Source organism: Neoarius graeffei, chromosome 8 (genome assembly GCF_027579695.1).
Source record: "Neoarius graeffei isolate fNeoGra1 chromosome 8, fNeoGra1.pri, whole genome shotgun sequence".
NCBI classification, from domain to species: domain Eukaryota; kingdom Metazoa; phylum Chordata; class Actinopteri; order Siluriformes; family Ariidae; genus Neoarius; species Neoarius graeffei.
In genome coordinates this window covers 84,369,473-84,391,643 of record NC_083576.1, presented here as the reverse complement: position 1 = coordinate 84,391,643, position 22,171 = coordinate 84,369,473, and the positions used below count along the sequence as shown (strand labels likewise).

Genomic DNA, 22,171 nt, shown 5'->3' with positions numbered 1-22,171 from the left:
TAATTAATTGCAACTGATTGAACCAAATGATAAGACATAACTTGGTTTAAAAGTTGGTCTCCCAGTGAAGCTGGTTTGGCATTGACTAGGAGACCAAATCTGGCCACTGGGAGACCATTTGGTCTCCCAGTAACTCTGTTAAAAAATGCTCTGCTTCACCTGGTTCAGAGTTTCAAATCGTTCATCAATGGATGCTATTGTGGAGTCAACCACAATGTTGAAGAAGTAAAATATAGATAAGGCTACTATTAATTCAGCTCCATCAAATTGGCTGCACTTGTTTTACCTTCAGATACTGTACTTAAAATGTAGGTGATTTAGATTATTATTTAGCCTATTTAGCACCATTGTCATAATATTTCACGAGTTTTATTTATTCACTAATATGCATCTATATTTGCCTGTGGGCTATCCAAGCAAACAAAATTCAATCTTAGTAAATATTTATCCATTACTTTCCATTTTGTATAAGTGCAGTTGTAACTACACTCAGAACGATTGATATAACATTTAAATTGTAGAAGCCAGCAAGATGCACACGGAGACCGTCCGGGGTTCACCCAGGGCTCACCACCCTGTTATGTAGGTCAAACACCGACTAGCCCCGTCCCTCCCACTCTCCCACCCGGAGAGGAGAGTTACCTGACTGCTGTTCCCGCTGTTCATTTTCATGCAGTTTCTTTTTCCTTTTTTCACTCCCCGAGGGATAACTCCGCTTCATCTTGCTAGGTTGATGCACATGCACTGGGAATCTGACGTGCGCGAGCAGCGCGACGGACGGTCACGTCATCATGTTGTTGTTTTTTTTTTTCCCACGGGGGCCTCTATGACTTTGCGGGGCCCTATGCAACTTGCGTAGTGTGCGTATTGGGTGAACCAGTACTGGTTCTTGGTTTCCTAATTCTTCAGTCATCTTACGTTTGATGAAGTTGCAGTATTTTAATGATCATCCAGAAAGACTTCCGCCAGTCTAAAAGGGTCAGTTATAACATTAAAAAATAGTGTGTATGTCCCCATTGTGCCACCAAAACAGGCCTAACCCCATGAGGCATGGACTCCACAAGACCTCTGAAGGTGTGCTGTGGTATCTGGTACCAAAATGTTCGCAGCAAATCCTGTAAGTTGTGAGGTGGGACCTCCATGGACTGGACTTGTTTATCCACCACATCCCACAGAAACTCGATTGGATTGAAATCTGGGGAATTTGGAGGCCAGGTCAACACCTTGCATTCTTACGCATGTTCCTCTTACCATTCCTGAACAGTTTATGCAGTGTGGCTGGGCACATTATTCCTGCTGAAAGAAGCTACTGCCATTAGGGAATACCATTGCCATAAAGGGGTGTACTTGGTCTGCAACAGTATTTATGTAAGTGGTTTATGTGAAAGTAGTATCCACATGAATGCCAGGTCCCAAGATTTCCAAGCAGTACATTGTCCAGAACATTACACTGCCTCCATTGGCTTGCCTTCTTCCCATAGTGCATCCTGGTGCCATCTCTTCCCCAGATAGTTTGATGACTTTTGGATGTCCATGGCCCTGTTGCAGGTTTACCAGGTGTCCTCCTTTTGACCAATTTTGGGATGTACTCACCCCTGCACACTGGGAGCACTCCATAAGATCTGCTATTTTGGAGATGCTCTGACCCAGTCATCTAGCTATTGCAGTTTGGCCCTTGTCAAAGCCACTCAGATCCTTAAGTTTTCCCATTGTTTCCTACTTCCAACACAACAACTTGACAAGTTGTAGTCATCCCACCCCTTGACAAGTGCCATTGTAATGAGTTAATGCTATTCAGTTCACCTGTCAATGGTTTTAATGTTACAGCTGAAATAAGGTGCTGGCAGCAGGGTCCTTTTCGGTGCAGTGTGGCAGATGAACCCAACAGAGTCAATGGCACACCATCAGATGGCATGCGGAAGAGTCACTCAGATGGCCGATGGATGGCATCACTCGCCAAGTCAGTTGTTACTGTGGGGCAACTTCCAAAGCCATCAGGTTTGTGGCACTTTTGTGCACCCCTTCGCATCAGGTTTGGAGGTCCAGAGAGACAACACGATTGAGGCACGACATAGTTTGTCTTACCTTATTGTGCAATGCGCTTCGTTAGGAGAGGAGAATAGTATGTGAGAACTCACAAGGCCGGGCCATCCATGCCACCGCTCCGGGTGACTCTGTCACTCTGGTGCGAGCCTCGCAGCCCATCTGTGCATCCTAATGAAGCAGTCATCATTGCTTGCAATGGACAGCCGACGACGATGTTGACAGTTGATCACTGTGTAATCCTTGAATTGGTGGAACCTCCTGGATTTCTTCTACATGTTGTGGGTTGAACCAGTGTCTAATGCTGTATTCAAGGGTCCTTGAAAGTGGTAATTTGCAAGTTGCAATAACGTTATTATCCCCTGTGGCAGCGGGGGCGTGGTCAAGCGCCGGTCTGTGACAGGAGGGCGGAGTCGGGGAAGGTAAGTGGCAGAATCGCTACACCTGAGTGTAATTAACCTGTGTTTTGTGTGTGTTTTCCCCAGTAAACCGCACCCTATTTAAGGAGGGAGAGTGAGAGTGGAGGGGAGCTTCCCGAGAGGAGACTACAGTGTGTGTGTGTGTGCGAGTCTCTGAGTGTTGGTTTTGAATTGTCTGACTGAAAAGTACGGCAATAAAGCCTGGTATTCACCCTGATCTCTGTCCTGCCGTCCTCTGTGCTCCACCCACACGTTATTTCCGCTACAGTGGTGCTGAAACCCGGGAAAAGGTGGAGCACCAGTCCTTCAGCCCCATGGAATCCTCCCCGTTCGCGGACTTGGTCCACGCCCTCGCCACGGCTCAGCAGAGCCAGCACCAGGCACTCGTCACGCTCCAGAAGGAGCAGGAGCGCCGCTTCGAAGCCCTGGTGCTGGCTCAGCAGGAAGACCGAGAGGCATTCCGGCGTCTCCTCGCGTTGGCGGGGTCCACCAGCGCCCCGGCCGCGGGCCCGTCTCCCCTCACCTTGACCAAGATGGACCCGCAGGACGACCCCGAGGCTTTCATCACGTTGTTCGAGCAGGTCGCTGAAGCCTCGGGGTGGCCGATGGAGCAGCACGCGGCACGCCTCCTCCCCCTCCTGACGGGAGAGGCGCAGCTGGCCGCACTACAGCTCCCCGCCGACCGCCGGCTGGCCTACGCCGACCTTCGCCGGGCTGTCCTCCAGCGCGTGGGGTGCACACCGGAGCAGCAGCACCAGCGCTTCCGCGCGCTGCGGATGGAGGAAGTCGGCAGCCCGTTCGCGTTCGGCCAGCAGCTCCGGGACGCCTGCTGGCGGTGGCTGAGGGCCGAAGATCGCGACACCGAGGGAATCATCGACCAGGTGGCGCTGGAACAGTTCATCGCCCGCCTACCTGCCGGAACCGCAGAGTGGGTCCAGTGCCACCGCCCGGCATCGCTGGATCAGGCCGTAGGACTGGCGGAGGATCATCTGGCGGCTGTCCCGGCGGCAGGACAATGGATGACATCATCATCTCTCTCCTCTTCTCTCTCTCTCTCTCTCCCCCCTCCTCCTGTGTCCTGTCCTCGCCCCATTCCCCCACCACGGAGGCGGGGGCCGGCTCCACCCCAGCCAGCCTGCCACACCCGTGGTGCCCTCCCGTTTCTCTCTTCTGTGTCTGTCCCCCCCCTCAGGTGAGTGAGCCTCAGAACACAGCTGCAGAGGGAAGGCCCGGGCCGGTTTGCTGGCACTGCGGGGAACCGGGCCACCTGCAGCAACAGTGTGCAGCGATGGAGGTGGGGGCGGTGGTGTGGATCCCCGACGCGCCAGAAGCTGCCCTCGATCAGGCCGGAGCATATCGCATACCGGTAAGTGTACAAGGGGTGACATATCAGGCGTTGGTGGATTCAGGTTGCAATCAGACCTCGATCCACCAAAGCCTGGTGCAAGACGAGGCATTGGGGGGAGCACAAGGGGTGAAAGTGTTGTGTGTGCACGGGGATATTCACAGCTACCCGTTGGTGTCGGTCCACATACATTTCAGAGGGGAAAAATCGATAGTGAAGGCGGCAGTTAATCCTTGCCTTACCCACTCTTTGATCTTGGGGACTGATTGGCTGGGATTTCGGGGGTTGATGGCACGCCTAGTAAAGAGTGGGTCCTGCCGGTTGACAGGGGAGGGTCCCGGTGTCGCTTTGGCTGGAGCTGCGGTTGCAGAGCCGTCTACGTCATCTCCGTGACAGAGTGAGGAGCCCCCGGCCCCTCCTCTTTCTATTGGGGAATCCCTCGTGGATTTCCCACTGGAACAATCGCGAGACGAGACTCTGCGACACGCGTTTGACCAAGTGAGAGTAATCGATGGTCAAACGCTCCAGCCGAACGCCACCCCGTCCTTCCCCTATTTTTCCATTTTGAAGGATAGGTTATACCGAGTGACGCAGGACACTCAGACGAAGGAGCGAGTCACCCAGTTGTTAATTCCAAAGAGCCGCCGGGAATTGGTATTCCAGGCGGCTCACTTTAATCCCATGGCGGGACACCTCGGGCAGGATAAGACACTCGCCCGGATAATGGCCCGATTCTATTGGCCGGGGATTCGCGGCGACGTCCGTAAGTGGTGTACGGTGTGCCGCGAATGCCAGTTAGTAAATCCAGCGGCTATTCCAAAAGCGCCCTTGCGCCCCCTACCATTAATCGAGACCCCGTTCAAAAGAGTTGGGATGGATCTCGTCGGGCCATTAGATCAGTCAACACGAGGGTACCGCTTTATATTGGTTCTGGTGGACTATGCAACGCGATACCCGGAAGCGGTGCCTCTTCACAATATCTCAGCACGTAGTATTGCAGAGGCCCTCTTCCACGTCATCTCCCGGGTTGGAATCCCGAAAGAGATTCTGACTGACCAAGGCACCTCATTTATGTCACGAACACTGAGCGAACTGTATGGGCTACTGGGTATTAAGCCGATCCGCACCAGCGTGTATCACCCACAGATGGACGGTTTAGTTGAACGGTTCAATCGCACCCTCAAGAATATTATCAAAAAATTCGTAAGTGAGGACGCACGTAACTGGGATAAGTGGCTCGAACCCTTGTTGTTTGCAGTGCGAGAGGTCCCCCAAGCCTCCACGGGGTTCTCCCCATTTGAATTATTATATGGGCGTAAGCCGCGCGGCATCTTAGATGTACTGCGGAAAAATTGGGAGGAGGGACCTTCACAGAGCAAAAACGAAATTCAGTACGTTATGGATCTGCGCGCAAAACTCCACACGCTCACCCACCTAACTCAGGAGAATTTGCGGCAGGCCCAGGAACGGCAAACCCGCCTGTACAACAAGGGCACGCGCCTTAGAGAGTTCACTCCGGGAGATAAGGTACTCGTCCTGTTGCCCACGTCGAGCTCCAAATTAATCGCCAAGTGGCAAGGACCCTTTGAGGTCACACGGCGAGTCGGGGACGTCGACTATGAGGTTAGGCGAACGGACAGGGAGGGGGCGCTACAGATCTACCACCTCAACCTGCTGAAACTCTGGAACGAGGAGGTCCCCGTGGCGTTGGTGTCGGTAGTTCCGGAGAAGGCGGAGCTGGGGCCGGAGGTCCAAAAAGGGTCATTGGCATCTCGTACCTCTCCGGTCCCCTGTGGAGACCACCTCTCCCCGACCCAACTCACGGAGGTCGCCCAGTTGCAGGCCGAGTTTTCGGATGTGTTCTTGCCCCTGCCCGGTCGCACCAACCTCATAGAACACCACATAGAGACGCCCCCGGGGGTGGTAGTGCGTAGCCGTCCTTATAGATTACCCGAACACAAAAAAAAGGTGGTTCGGGAAGAACTTCAGGCCATGCTCGAAATGGGCATCGTCGAGGAGTCCCACAGTGACTGGAGCAGCCCGGTGGTCTTGGTTCCCAAGGCCGACAGCTCGGTCTGGTTCTGCGTGGACTATAGAAAAGTCAACGCGGTGTCTAAATTCGACGCGTACCCAATGCCTCGTATTGATGAGCTGCTCGATCGACTAGGCACGGCTCGCTTTTACTCGACACTGGATTTGACGAAGGGATATTGGCAGATCCCCTTGACTCCATTATCCCGGGAAAAAAACGGCCTTTTCCACACCGTTCGGCTTACACCAGTTCGTCACACTTCCGTTTGGGCTGTTTGGGGCGCCCGCTACGTTTCAGCGGCTGATGGACCGGGTCCTCCGGCCCCACGCCACCTATGCGGCCGCTTACCTATACGACGACATCATTTATAGTAATGACTGGCAGCGGCACCTGCAACACCTGAGGGCTGTCCTTAGGTCACTGAGGCGGGCGGGGCTCACTGCCAACCCGAAGAAGTGTGCGATTGGGCGGGTGGAAGTACGGTATCTGGGCTTCCACTTGGGTAATGGGCAGGTGCGTCCCCAAATTAATAAGACAGCAGCGATTGCGGCCTGCCCGAAGCCCAAGACCAAAAAGGGGGTGAGACAGTTCCTGGGGCTGGCTGGCTATTATCGTAGGTTTATACCTAATTATTCGGACGTCACCAGCCCGCTGACTGACCTCACTAAAAAGGGGGCGCCAGATCCGGTCCAGTGGACGGAGCAGTGCCAGCGGGCTTTCTCTGAGGTAAAGGCTGCACTGTGTGGAGGGCCACTTTTGCACTCCCCTGACTTCTCTCTCCCTTTTTTGTTACAGACGGATGCGTCGGACAGAGGGCTGGGGGCCGTTTTGTCCCAGTGGGTGGAGGGAGAGGATCGCCCAGTCCTATACATCAGCCGAAAGCTGTCAGTGCGTGAGGGGCACTACAGCACAATCGAGAAAGAGTGCCTGGTGATCAAGTGGGCGGTCCTCGCCCTCCGTTACTACCTGCTGGGGCGCTCTTTCACCCTCTGTTCGGACCACGCGCCCCTCCAGTGGCTCCACCACATGAAGGATGCCAACGCGCGGATCACCCGTTGGTTTCTGGCACTCCAACCCTTCAACTTCAAGGTGGTCCACAGGCCGGGGGCGCAGACGGTCGTGGCGGACTTCCTCTCCCGTCAAGGGGGGGGAGTCGGCTGCGGGCCGGACGGGCGCCCGGCCTGAGTCGGGCGGTGGGGGTATGTAGCAGCGGGGGCGTGGTCAAGCGCCGGTCTGTGACAGGAGGGCGGAGTCGGGGAAGGTAAGTGGCAGAATCGCTACACCTGAGTGTAATTAACCTGTGTTTTGTGTGTGTTTTCCCCAGTAAACCGCGCCCTATTTAAGGAGGGAGAGTGAGAGCGGAGGGGAGCTTCCCGAGAGGAGACTACAGTGTGTGTGTGCGTGCGCGCGAGTCTCCGAGTGTTGGTTTTGAATTGTCCGACTGAAAAGTACGGCAATAAAGCCTGGTATTCACCCTGATCTCTGTCCTGCCGTCCTCTGTGCTCCACCCACACGTTATTTCCGCTACATCCCCCTTTGGACATTTGATGTGCAAAGTGGAAATTAAGTCCTGCAAGCGCACCTTTTGTTTGCTGTGTCAGAGCATGTAAAGCTCATGAAAAGGTACTTAAACTGAATTTTTAAGAGTTACAGGCCTGAGAGGCTATTGGTTGTATTCTAAGATTCATGTAAAAATTTGAACTGAAATTGCAGCACAGCAGTAAGAATGGACAACAGTGAATAGCTTAACAGTAAGGTTACTGATTAACTTTGGAGAACGCTCTAACACTGATGATTTGCTTTCTTAAAACAGCAATTAATATGGTTGATGTTATAGATTTAACCAAGTACTGTGTGTGAGATACGTTTTATGATCTGTGGCAGTAACTCAAGAAATCTTTCAGCATCTCTGTGTTGCTCCTCACCCTGCTGCCCTGAAGAGACGACACCATTTCAGCACCTCTGTTTTGGACCGCCACATGTAGCGTGGTCACTGGTTGGAGCCTGAGAACTACACACACAGCTGACTCCACTCAAGTGATGCCACTCTCTGCTCTCCTTCAGCAGCAAGGGGAGTACAAATCAGTGCTGCAACCAGTGGTTACGTTAGACTTTTTCATTGGCCGTCATTTTGACGGACAGGGTCGTAAAAATTCCGTCATTGTCCATTATTATCTGTCATTTTATTTTAACTTTTAAATGACAATGTATATAGGCTATAAATGCTATATATTTAATAACTTGTTTTCATGGACTCATTTTCATTTCAAAATTAATTCACAGAACAAGCTTGTATTATTTAATCATTTATTTATGTATTTATGATGCAAAAAGATGAACAGGGATTCTGACATTCGGTCACTTGTGAACCCATTTTCCCTCCGCTAAAAACATTGCGGCTGTTGTGCCTTAACGGACATATGAACAATGTTATTTTACAACGTAGCAAGACAATTGCAGTTAAAATATGAACAGTCCACTACAACGATTTAAGTGACAATCTAATTTGACCTGTTTGCGTGAACTCAAACCTTCCTTCTGGCCCGCATGGATTTAAATTGGGAGCTCGCTTGTGCATAATCAAAGTCCTCAATGGAGACTGCTGCCGAGGCAGTTGTCATTAAATTTTGCGTCTTTGCCTCGGACAGACGACTTCTCATTGACGTTTTAATTTTATTCTGAAGGCTGAACCCGCGCTCTGCTGTGACACTGGAGACTGGAATAACCAGCGCCACTTCAGCCAAAGTTCTGAAGTCGGGAAACATTTCTCCCAGGGAAGTGATCAGAAGCCGGCAAGAGCCTCTGAAAGTTGGATTTCCCGACCCTGCTAGTACTCTCTTCATAGGGAGGAAATCCTGCAGCATGCGGTCTTTCTGCACCAGTGGTGCAGCTGCACCCCGCGGAGCCTGGAACCTGACACGGAAGGTCTTAAATAAAACGAAGTTATGTTTAAATGTTAGTTTGTCGATCCGTGCTCTCATTAAAATGATAGTTTAGCAGATATTCAAGCAGTGATGTTCCTAAGCTTCCTAAGCTTGCTGGGGAAGAATACAATAAATCGACATTTGTTTCATTTTAAAAACAAGAAAACAACTAGCCTAAATGAGCGCTATTGTACAGGCAGGGAAACGACACAACCCAATGCATCTCTTTTTTTAATAGCAAAAATGACGTGTCTTCTGCAGAGAAGGGAAACATTAATACATCTCACTGTGCTAGTGGTTAGAAAAGTCAGAGCGCGGTCAGGAGTGCGATGGGCGGAACAGCCTTGCGCAGTGGCTACAGTGTATACATGAGCAGCCTATGCACTGAACATCAAGACTGCCGCAACGTCGGCTCAGGTTGAAAGTGACGGCAGTGAAGACTATGTATACTGTATGTAAGAAAACTCTGCCACAACTTGCCAATCATTTCAGTTGTGTGTTTCATTGTTTTATTATTGTTATTATTAGGCTATTATTGTTAATGGTAATGGTAAACATCTGTCAAAATGACCGACAGCCTTCAGATTTTTCCGTCATAGCTAAAAAAAAATCCGTCAATGACGGACAATTGTCGGTTAATGCGACCTATGGCTGCAACCAAAGAGGTCAGTGTTCTCTGAGATCCAAAAGCTTGCTGATTCCTCTCTCCCCTCTATCTCCAGGCAACAAGGCCTGCAATGAAGACGATGACAAAGAAACACCTTTTTCCACGAGAGCTGCCGCTGCAAATCCTGACCCGCTGCAGGTTCTCGACCTGTCACGCTGCTGCTGAATTCCATCGGTGGACATACAGTGGTGCTTGACAGTTTGTGAACCCTTTAGAATTTTCTATATTTCACACAAGTCCTAAAAGTAGATAAAGAGAACCCAGTTAAACAAACGAGACAAAAATATTATACTTGGTCATTTATTTATTGAGGAAAATGAACACCTGAACACCGGGACCCTCTCCACACAGGCCCCGTTGATGATGAGTGGCTGGATGTCAGCTTTGTTTTTCCTAAAGTCAATAACCAGCTCCTTTGTTTTGGTGGTGTTGAGGAGCAGATTGCTGACTTTGCACCACTCTGACAGCCGCTCCACCTCGTCCCTGTATGCTAGCCTTGAACTTTAATTTTATTTATTTGAATTTATTTTATATTACATTTATATTATATTTTAATTTATTTATATTTTATATTATATTAATTAATTTTATATTTTATATTATTTATATGTTTTATTTATATTGATTTGATGTGTTTAAATACGCTTTATCAATTAATAAAGTAGTAGACCAGGTGGGGGCAGTAAAGCGCCTCGGTGCTCCTCCAACCGCCAGAGAACATTGGAGAAGAAAAAGGCTCTGTATGTGTTTCTTGCTGGAAAATCTGAAGATAACAGCGCCAATCATCATTATATTAAATATTCCGAATAAAATTTCCAGTGGATGTTATATCTGGTACAATTAAGAATAGAACTGCATTGTTTTGCTTACGTTTGAAGATTCATTGCGCTTTAAACCCTGAGGTAAGTTAAAATAAAGCTGTGAGGTCGAATCCCACATGGGTGTCCATTGTTGAAGTCCACTCCATTCAGTATGAGAGAATGCTTTTCAAAACTCTCCTGGGGGAGAAAAGTGCGTGAAAGACATTTTCAGTTGGCCGAGGGTCTGATGCGCGGCTGAAGCGATAAAAACAGTGGATCCCAATTAATTGCAAACCATTTCAGATTTATACAATTAAAGAGTTTTTGAATTGTTGATATTGTTCTATCAGTTACTGTAGGTGATGGGATTTATGTGTCAGGCCTGAGAGAGCTCAGAGTGAAAAATCTGAAATAATACTCATCTTGAATTTTAATATAATAACAATGAAAGGGAAGTCTTGAATCAGATTTTGAGCTGAAAAATCTCCTGCCTGAATATTGTATCCATACAGAGACCCACAGAAAATAACACAAGCAATGCTTTAGAAGAATGTTTATCATTTCTTAAAATAGTCACAGTGAATGAAAGCATTATTGGATTGCATCAAATGTTTTCCTTCTGTAAGCTCATGTAAAAATACAGAGAACTAGAATATCATATATATAAATTTTAATAAGATTTGACCAAAATAGTAACAACTCAATTCAGTAAATACTGTGCTGTCTTAGTACGACTAAAATGCATCTCTCTCACTAAACACTTTCCAACAGAATTTTTAAAAAGCACTAGAAATCCTATCAAAATCCTATCGGAATGCATCAAAGGAATTTGCTCATTTGCAAACTTTGACTGAAAGTTTTCAAACAAAATGGCACGGTGGTGTAGTGGTTAGCGCTGTCGCCTCACAGCAAGAAGGTCCGGGTTTGAACCCAGCGGCCGGCGAGGGCCTTTCTGTGTGGAGTTTGCATGTTCTCCCCGTGTCCGCGTGGGTTTCCTCCGGGTGCTCCAGTTTCCCCCCACAGTCCAAAGACATGCAGGTTAGGTTAACTGGTGACTCTAAATTGACCGTAGGTGTGAATGTGAGGGTGAATGGTTGTCTGTGTCTATGGCTACATCCACGCGACAACGGCAACGAGATGTTATTAAAAAAAATATCGCGTCCACATGGGCAACGGATCAGTAAAATATCAGGTACATATGGCAACGTAACGCTTGCTGAAAACGATGCAATACACATGCCACACCTCTAGGTGCGCTGTAAGACGGTCCCATCGGAGACACCAGGACAATAGAAGAAGTAAGGACGCATGCACATAAACTATTATGTGCGAGACTTCATATTAGCCACAAAGTCAGGAAAATCTGTTCGTAAAGTTACGTTATAATGACCCAATACAATGAAAAGTATTTTTTCAGTCTCACCTGTGAAAGGTAATCCCATGTGATCTCGTTTGGATGGTAAACCTGTTGGTACAGTTAAACGCAGCACATGAATGAGGCATCTTTATTCTCCGCTTTGCCCCATCCAATATGGTGGTGAGGATGACATATGATTCTACGCGGAAGGCAGGGTCTTTAATGGTCCGGAATAAATTGAATGCTACACGTTGATGGATTAATTTGTTGTTCTACGCCCTTTTTGAGGAATGTATTGTAGGACTTAAACCAACATCTGAAGAGGTGAAATTGCTCCTTTTTTTCCCTATTTTTGCTGGCGGGATTGACTCTGCCCTAAGGGCAGAGTCTCTCTCTCTCTCTCTCACACACTTTGCACCATTACACAATAAATAGTCACAGTGAAAATATTTTGTAAGCGCGTTTCATGAACCAAGTTATAGGATTTGTTGACAACTCGCATCGAGTTCGTTACACTTCTACCCGGTGTGAAGCACTGACAGTCATGTGGTTGTGACGTCATCGTAAACAAATCCGTTCTACTCATCCAGACGACTTCGCAACGGCGCCGTTGCCAGATCTTTCCACTCTGGAACCCGTTCTCAAAAGATTTCGTTTTGGGGCACCCAAAACACCGGTGCCATGTGGACGCCAGGCCGAAACGATAAACAATTTTATCAGATTCACCTGAATCCGTTGCCGTGTGGATAGGGCCTATGTGTCAGCCCTGTGATGACCTGGCGACTTGTCCAGGGTGTACCCCGCCTTTCACCCGTGGTCAGCTGGGATAGGCTCCAGCTTGCTTGCAACCCTGTAGAACAGGATAAAGCAGCTACAGATGATGAGATGAATATGAAATCGTGAATATACAATAGATAAAAACAATTCATATAGATTTAGTTAACTAACCTAGATTTTGTAGCTTTGTTTTTGTTTAACTTTTTCACAATAAAAAGCATTAATGTTGAGGTTTAAAAGTTCATGAACAGTTATACATAATCGAGATCTCAAACACGTTGTTCTTAATAGTATAAATAATCTTTTTTTAGAGCTGTTATAATGAGTTCAGCAGGAAACAGACAGTGCTCCTCTAGGACGTCTCAGTCTCCTGATCTCTCACAGGTAAAGCTCAATAATGATTTGTGTTGCAAAAACAATACCAGTATGATGTTAAAGTTTGACCAGTGTTTGTCTTTTGCTGCCTCGCTTCACTGCCAGCCTACAAGCTGTCCTGCTAATCACACAGAACCTAATATATAGATTTAGGCACTGCCTAAAAGCGAAGCTCCCATCTGTTTCTGGGTTGTAGAATCTTCTATCATAGCCAGTCTCTTTTGCTTTATTTCTTTACTGGCTAACACTGGCCACTAGGTGGTGTGTATGACTGGTAATTACTAAGACTGGCCACTAGGCGGTGTGTATGACTGGTAATTACTAGCACTGGCCACTAGGCGGTGTGTATGACTGGTAATTACTAACACTGGCCACTAGGCGGTGTGTATGACTGGTAATTACTAACACTGGCCACGAGGCGGTGTGTATGACTGGTAATTACTAGGGCTGTAACGATACACCCAACTCGCGATTCGATTCGTATCACGATTTTTGACCCACGATTCGATACACCCACGGTTTTTTTTAAATATGTTTTTTTTAAAGTAGTAAATTTGACTTATTAACATTTACTTACTTAAATTAACTATTTACTAACAAATAATTCAGACCACTGCAGAGAATGAGTAATATGTATGCAAAAATGAACAAATGTATATCCAAAGATTGTTTTATTTCTCAAAATAATACTGTTGAGCCGGAAGCTCTGGTTTTTTCGGTTCTGAAAAAGTCATTTTTCCAAATCGTGTAAATCCGTTAAGATTTTTTTTTTTTGGGGGGGTATAGACCCTTCCCACATGACGTCACGACAAACGCGGCTGCCATTTTGGGCATGAACTACCAGTAGTCTACCACAGCCAACAACGAGGAACGACGGCTAAGCATCGAAAGGAATATAGCCATCAAAGAAAGGTTTTACTTTCAGCAAGACTTCCATCATGCCATTATATTGTTGTGCACCTGGATGTAGTAACCATCAACACACAAGGCAAGATTTATCATTTTATCGGATCCCGACAGATGCTGACCGACGGAGAAGATGGATGGTCTCTAAAATATTGGCAAAATGATGTTTATTGACATAGCAATCGTGTGTAACGGGAAGCATTTGCATATCCGAAGTGTTGTGTTTACATCAAAGATAAAATAAACCGATATGACAACGACTGCTGCTGTCAGGTTGGGGACACAAACTAGTAGAAAGGAAGTGTGCCAACAGACTTCCTTTGTGGTCGATTCTGCTTTAAGGTAAGATGCATTTAATTATTCGTCTGCTGTGGGTTTGGAATCGGTAGCCTGACCGATTCGTTCATGTTTGTGGTGCCATTTGTTTGTTGACGCATGTTGAAATGGAAGATTGGTTGTTGACATGATTTCCAGTGATGCTTTGGTGCTGCTGTGGATCAGATGTGTTGAGTAGCCTGACTGTTTTTTTGTTTTTTTTTTTCCTTGCGTGTGGTATCATTGTTGACGCGAGGTTGTTTTTTGAACATGCCAATGCGGACACGATTTCCCTTGATGAGTTATGACTTCAGACGCGATGCGTGTGTGGAGTCCGCGTGATATGTGTGTAAGATAGGCTTCTCATGTGTTTGGAGATCCGCGCTCTGAGACAAGCGCAAGCGCACCCCCCCCCCCCCCAAGGGGGAAAAGGGACACCCCCCCCCCCGAAAATATCGGCATAGTTCGAACACTGGGTTGGAGAAAGTAATGGCAAATAGTGAGTGCACAAACCATAGAAGGTAAACCGTACACAGCGCCAGGGCAGTGTGATGGTATGTCGACTTTTAGATTGTGTTAGCTTATCAATGAACACACTCGTCACTCGACGAGTTTCACGTCTTTACAACGGATACTTAAATGTGCGTTAGGTATTATTGTTGCAGTCTAAAGGCCAATTTATGCTGACAACGCAGTCCTCGCAGATGGCGTCTGCGTAGCCCCCCCCTCGCAGACGCTCTGCGCGTACCTCCCAAAAATTGTGACCACCGCAGAAGCCTCGCAGACAGCGTCGCAGACGAGGGCTCTGATTGGTCCACTCTACATCCGCTGTACACGCACTTCCACTTCCCTACTTTCCCGGTCTGGTTTGTTTTCACGACCGCCATTTTTAAAAACACGAGCGAAGATGGAGCAGCATGAAGAGCGGTTGACCGAGGAAGTGAGGAAGTACATGCATCTATACGACTCCAGTTCTAGTCATTATAAGTAACCAGAGGATAAACACTCCACTAACCACACCCACCAACTACTCCTAGCGATTTCGTGACTTTGCGCCCCCTTGTGTTGTGGCGGTGAATAACATCGCGCACGCCTATTACTCCCCGCTCAACGATAAATTACAACTGTCTGCGAAAAGCTATCTGCGAAAGCCTCGTCGCAAGAGCATGCAGAGGCCCTAAGCAGTCATTGTAGCAGTTAGATGAGCGAGAACCGAAAGGGTCTGTGCCATAAACCGTTATTTCTTCATGTCCAAAATGGCGGTCGTGTTTATGAAGGTCACGTGAGTGAAAAGGGTCTATGGGGTGGCTCTCTCACTGTCTCACTCTCATAGGGCCAATGATTTTCTGTGATTGCGGAAAACAGATGGAAATTACGGAATTTTTATAGTGAAACATTGCTCGCGTGTCAAAGTGTAACTGCCGCAGAAGGCTTCTGCGTAACTGCCGCTAATGCCCAAACAGACATGCCTTTCCGGTCAAAGCAGCTTTGTCGGTGATTGTGATTGGCTTGTGGCACACCTAGCCAGCCAATGAGCTGCTTGTTTACAGATTCGCTCCCCGTGTTGCAACCAGAATGGCGACCGCTTAAAAGAAACGAATGCTCTGGTGGCCAGTGTTGCCAGATTGGGCGGTTTTAAGTGCATTTTGGCGGGTTTTGAACATATTTTTGGCTGGAAAACGTCAGCAGCATATGGCAACACTGCTGGTGGCCAAGGACGCCATATGGTTGCCAGTGGTGAGTGTGGACGTTGCGTGACTCGCAGAAGATTGTCGCAGGTTGGCGAAAAAACGACTGACTAATAGATATAAAAAATAAAAGTAATTTAAGTAAGTTTAAAATGTAATTTAAATAAAAAGTAAAGTATTCATAAATTGAAGTTTGGAAGCACCTCTGTTTTTGGGCTGAGGAGAAGTTTGAAAGGGTGTACTGCGATTCTGCCTTCTTGTATCTCGACACGGATCGTGGCTCTGCGTATCGCAATTTCGATACGCATATTGTTACAGCCCTAGTAATTACTAACACTGGCCACTAGGCGGTGTGTATGACTGGTAATTACTAACACTGGCCACTAGGCGGTGTGTATGACTGGTAATTACTAACACTGGCCACTAGGCGGTGTGTATGATTGATAATTACTAACACTGGCCACTAGGCGGAGTGTATGACTGGTAATTACTAACACTGACCACTAGGCGGTGTGTATGACTGGTAATTACTAACACTGACCATGAGGCGGTGTGTATGAGTGGTGGTACATGGACAAACCACAAAAAATTGACTCGATGGGTTTACCATTTTTTCTTAGGTATGGTGCTCCGCTCATAATACATAAAGCCCTGCTCACACTACAGCTCGCAATGGGTTTCTGAATACTTGGCAATGAAAAATTGGTAGCATCGCCACCAATCGTGCGATGCAAGGCAAATGTTCTCCGAGTTTCACGAGGTGTGTATCTGCTTCGTGAGTGGCCCAAAATGTTGCAAAAAATGTCAATGCATGCGTTGAAATTTGGTGGCAATGTTTTCGTCAGCAAACTAAGCAGCGAATACTCACGGATGGGTTTGGGAATACTAACTGAAGCTCAGAGAACCTTCTTTGAGCCTCTTGAGATGCATTTGACTCGAATCCACGTCCCCAGTGCTTACAGGAGATTCATCGGCATAGCCTAATCTTCCCCGAGACTTAAAAAGCGCGTTGTGCACGCTCTTGGGACCCAATTATAATGGAAAACGCCTGATGCTGATTTGAGCACAATCAGGACGTGCATATCAGGATGCTGTTTTCCCAAAGGCTTTGTAAAGTATTTTGTCAGGTATGTGGCATTTGACAGATGTCAGTGCAAGATGCATGTTTGTTAGCAGGTGTAATGTTTACAAAAACAAAACACAAATGAAACCAGAAGCAAAACAGAAAGCAGGGTATTTAACTAGAGTCATAAGCATGGCTAGAAACAAATGTGACACTGATGATGATACTTCGCAAAGTTTCTGTGAAAAGTGTCCTCATATGCATTTGCACTCAAATCAGTATCAGGTGTTTCTCATAATGACTGGGTCCCACGATCACGCACAACGCACTCTGTGAGTGTGCGTGGCCGCTCAACCTGAACCAGACTCAAGTGTGCAAAGATGTGACAGTCAAGTGTTCGCCTGCTGTGTGACCACAACTTTTAGCTCACCTGTACATTGTCAAGCATCGCCACCAAAACGCCTCATTTTCATCTATAACCCATCACAAAGCATTGCGAGCTGTAGTGTGACCGTAGCTTAATGAAAAAGGAAATATAAAGTCTTTTCTGAATAAGTGGTGTTCTTGTTTGATCTTTAGCTGTATGAAGACGTGAAAATTGAGATTTCAGATGGAGGGACATCCGAAGTGTCAGGAGTCTGTGTGAAGAAAGAGGAGACACTGGAGTTGAACATCTACAACCATGAAAACAACCTCAAAACCCCACCTGAAGTTCTCTCAATTAAAGAGGAAGATCCTGACAATAAAGACTACCTCTGTACGAGATCAGGAGCTCAGTAACACTCTCACTGATTATTCTACCTGACACATTATCTAGTGCACTGACAGTATACTAGTGGGTTATTTGGGATGTAGCCTCTGTTATAGATAATTTAATCACCAAATTATGACTAATTGAACTTGCATGGTTTTTATGTTTTTAGAGAGTTTAATATCATATGTAGGAGTAAGGAAAACTAAATAATTTTTTTCTTTAAATACATACATTTAAATAGTTACTCCTACATTTGCTCCAGAACAACACTGGTTTCCAGCTCCATGGATGTCAGGGCTCGTGCAGGTCCTTGAACTCCTTGAAAAGTGCTGGAATTTGAAAACTCATTTCAAGGGCACTTGAAACTCTTTGAAAATAGGAAAAATTCCTTGAAAAATCATAAATACTCCTTGAAAAAAATACTTAAATTCTTCCCATGTATTTAGGTGTAATAATAAATTAAATTAAAAAGGAAAAATTAGAGAATATAGAAAAACGATGACACGACGGTCATTTAAAATGAACACTCTGGGCTTCCTGTGTTTTCGCACATGCACTTTGGTTCTCTGGTGCCATATTGAATTCTCCTGTTGAGCATGCAGGCGTGCACAAGAAGAGAGAGAAAGGCGTGCAAAAGGAGAGAGAAAGAGTGCTTGAATCAGGATGTCAGTGATGAAATTTTCGCTATGCAAACAAGAAGGAGACGTATACTAGAAGATTCATTTCAACTGAAGGAGAGTGTTGACAAGCTGATGGAACTAGCAGAACAAGAACGCAAGATAGTGCATGTCACGAAAGCCAACAGCTTCAAGAGGACAATAAAGGATCTGGAACTCGAGGCTAATGAGGTGAACGATAAAATTGAAGTGCTAAAGAAGAAGCTCAAGCATTAACGTTTTTAATTTTGAGTGAACCAAATCGCTTAGCCGCAATGGTTACATTGCTATAACACAGAGACAGTTTGTTGCAAACAAATTCTGCTGTATACAGTTTTTTAGAAAGTTTTCCATGTTTAAATTTGTTGTTGAAATGTAACAGATTTCATCAGTGATAGTGTTTCTAACGATTGTTTTCGAAACCTGTTTTAAAATATAACAAGCAAAAATAAAAGAAACGAATAAAATGTAACACCTGTGCAAAGGCCACGTTTTTTTCTAATAACAAACGAAACAAAAGGCTCGGCTACCAAGCTTCGAACCATGAGCGACTTTAACGATCGTAAATTCCAAAACTAAACACCTCAAAAAGCAAAGAAGACTAAATATAAACACAAACTATGTCGATATCATGGTTGTGAAACTGGTTGTGGAGTATTTTGGAAAGGTTTTTGCAATCCAAAACGCCAGTTTTCCCTCATTCAAAAGTTCAATCAAATGTTCATTATCCTGATTGTACCCATCGTGATGTGGCCCTTGAAAATTTTGATTTTGGTCCTTGAATACTCCTTGAAATGTCCTTGAATGTTTTCACAAAAATCCTGCACGAACCCTAGATGTAATTATTTACAATATATGGCTAAAGTTTGTGCACCCCGACCATCACACGCATATGTGGTTATTCTCCAAACTGTTATCACAACATTAGAAGTACACAGTTGAATGTTTTTGCAAGCTGTAGCTTTCCAAATTCTCTTCACTGGAACTAAGAAGCCAAAACCTGTTCCAGCATGACGATGTCCCTGTGCACAAAGCAAGCTCCATGTGCGTCAAGTTTGGAGTGGAAGAACTCTAGTGTCCTGCACAGAACCCTGACCTTGAACCTACTGAACACCATTGGGATGAAGTGGAACACCAACTGCACCCCAGGCCTCCTCACCCAACATTAGTGCCTGACCTCATGAATGCTCTGGTGGAAAGTATTCCCAGAATAGTGTAGCTTAGTTGAAAAGCAAACAGGATTGAATCTGGAATGAGATGCTCAACAAGCATTTGTGTGTGTGATGGTCAGGTGTCCAAATACCTGTATACAGGTTTAGGGGAATACTGGTGGTGCATCAGCATGGTATCATAGCTCTAGGGTTGTGGATTTGATCCTGAGCTCAGATTATTGTCTGTGTTGAGATTTGCATGTTCTCCCCATGTTTGTGGAGGTTTCCTCTGAGTCCACTTGTTTCCTTCAGGTATGAGCAAATAGGCTATGCTTAAATTACCACTAGGTGTGAACAAGTTTGTTCATGTGTGGGTGCATGATTCCCTGCAGTGGACTGGCGTGAGTGTATTCTGGTTTACTCTTGAAGTGGGTGTTGCCTACACGTTAAAAAAATTTAATTTAAATGCCACTGGAAAAATGTGTAGATCTAGAAATGCCAGAAGTGTCAGCATGCTCAAATAGGGAAATGAGTGGTTTGTTTGTTTATTTATTTATTTGATTGATTTGATATATAATTTTTATTCTGCACACATTTAGACCACTATAGACTCATGCACACCTGCAACATGTCATAGCAATGACTTCATGAATTTTTTCAATGATAAAATTGAAAATATCTGACAAATTTTAAACTAATAATTTAAGGCCAGACAAGTAGAGTAACTCTGTAGTTAACAATATAAATGATTTAACAATTAGAATATTTTACTCCCCTTAGAGAAATCGAACTAATTTAATTAATCTCCACATCAAAATCTTCAACTTCTATACTAGATCCCTTACCTCTTCAAACAGATAATACCAGAAGCAATTGAACCTCTTCTAAAAATAATACATTCTTCCTTTAGAATTGACTATGCACCCAAATTCTTTAAACTAACAATTGTCAAACCCCTGATTTAAAAAAACCTGACCTGTCAGCTGTCCGATTATAGGCCAATATCAAACCTCCCATTTATCTCCAAGATCCTAGAAAAAGCTGTGTCACAGCAGTTATGCTCCTATATCTACACAGGAATAACATCCATGAAATGTATCAGTCAAGATTTAGACCTCATCATAGCACTGGTTAAAATAGTAAACGACTTACTGTTGGCATCTGATCAGGGCTGTGTCTCCCTGCTTGTATTGCCTGACCTTGGTGTAGCCTTTGAAACCACTGATCATTCCATTCTCCTGGACAGACTAGAAAATGTTGTGGGAGTTAAGGGAACGGCCCTCTCCTGGCTCAGGTCTTATTTAACGGATCCCTATCAGTTTGTTGATGTAAATGGTGATTTTTCTAGACATACTGAGGTGAAGTTTGGTGTTCCACAAGGTTGTGTATTAGGTCCACTGCTTTTTTTTTCTTTATATATATATGTTACTTGTGGGTGATGATATTCGTAAGCATGGTATTAGTTTCCACTGTTATGCTGATGACACACAGTTGTATGTTTCTGCAAAGCCAGATGAGAGACATGAGCTTAATAAAATTGAGGAATACGTAAAGGATATTAGACACGGGATGCTTATTAACTTCCTTCTGCTGAACTCTGACAAGACTGAAGTACTTGTACTAGGACCACATGCAGGTAGAATTAGGTTTTCTGATTACACAGTAACTCTGGATGGCCTTTCTGTTTCTTCACGTGCAGCAGTAAAAGACCTCGGTGTAATCATTGACTCCAATCTTTTTTCATTTGAAACTCATATCGATAACATTACCCGGATAGCTTTCTTTCAATCTCAGATAAATAAATCTCAGAAATATTGCTAAGAAATATAATGTCACTACATGATGCAGAAAAACTAGTTCATGCTTTTGTTACCTGTAAGTTGGATTATTGTAATGCATTACTGTCTGGATGTTCCAGTAAGTGTGTAAACAAGCTCCAGTTAGTTCAAAATGCGGCAGCAAGAGTCTTTACTAGAACTAGAAGATATGACCACATTATCCCTGTCTTATCCACACTGCATTGGCTCAAAATCAAATTTTGTGTTGATTATAAAATACTACTATTGACCTTTAAAGCACTGAATGGTCTCGCACCACAGTACCTGAGTGAACTTCTGGTCCTTGACGTCAAAAGGTGCAGGCCATCTGCTGGTACCTCATATAGTGAAGGCTACATCAGGGGGCAGAGCCTTTTCTTACAAAGCCCCACAGTTATGGAACAGCCTTCCAAGAAGTGTTCAGGATTCAGACACACTCTCGGTGTTTAAGTCTAGGCTGAAAACATATCTGTTTAGTTAAGCCTTTTGTTAATAGTTTTTAATTAGTTAAAGGAGTAGATCTGGAGGGTTCTCAGGAATAGAGTGTTTTGGTAAACTGGGATGTATGGATGCTGACATACACCCCACTCTCACTTGCTCACTCAGGTTTGTTGGTGGTGTGGTGGCTGCTGCTTTATGTCCCAGGGCACCGTCATGTCTGTGTTACCTTCTGGCTCTCCCCTTTTAGTTATGCTGTCATAGTTAGTCTTGCTGGAGTCCCTGCTTGCACTCAGTGCAAAATGTATCCTGTTCTTATACTCGTACATTAGGTGATATTGGGCATACCTAACAAGCTGTGTTCCCTCACCCCTGTCTCTTCCCTCTGTCTGTCCCTCTGAGTTACTTGTCAATCCTGAGACACCAGTGGTGCTGACCTCTTCTGTTCCTCGGACTTGCCTGATCCATCCTGATGCCCTACGTCTGGCTGGAGTCTTATCTCATAACACCTGTGGAGGACGGCCGTGTATGGACAGTTGAAAGTCACACTTGGAAGACGCACTGGACACTTACAGTAATGCATTTATGTTTGAGGACTACAGTTGATTTGCTGACTTTAGGACTGCAGTTGTCATGAACAGTTT

General features: G+C 45.6%; 1 protein-coding gene across 5 annotated transcripts in view; it reads left to right on the top strand.

Moving 5' to 3' along the window:
• The window catches only part of LOC132890962 (zinc finger protein 260-like), a 77,200-nt gene that overhangs the window by 32,992 nt on the left and 22,037 nt on the right, over positions 1-22,171 (top strand). The window contains exons 1-3 of one of the 5 annotated variants that reach the window (XM_060928371.1): positions 10,167-10,332; positions 12,676-12,748; positions 17,315-17,468. In XM_060928371.1, the coding sequence (XP_060784354.1) occupies positions 12,686-12,748; positions 17,315-17,468 (217 nt within the window). In that variant the 5' untranslated portion in view covers positions 10,167-10,332; positions 12,676-12,685. Of the gene's footprint in view, positions 1-10,166; positions 10,333-12,675; positions 12,749-16,753; positions 16,764-17,290; positions 22,102-22,171 lie in introns of those variants that run through there. The other 4 variants (XM_060928370.1, XM_060928374.1, XM_060928373.1 and 1 more) reach the window with 4 other exon arrangements.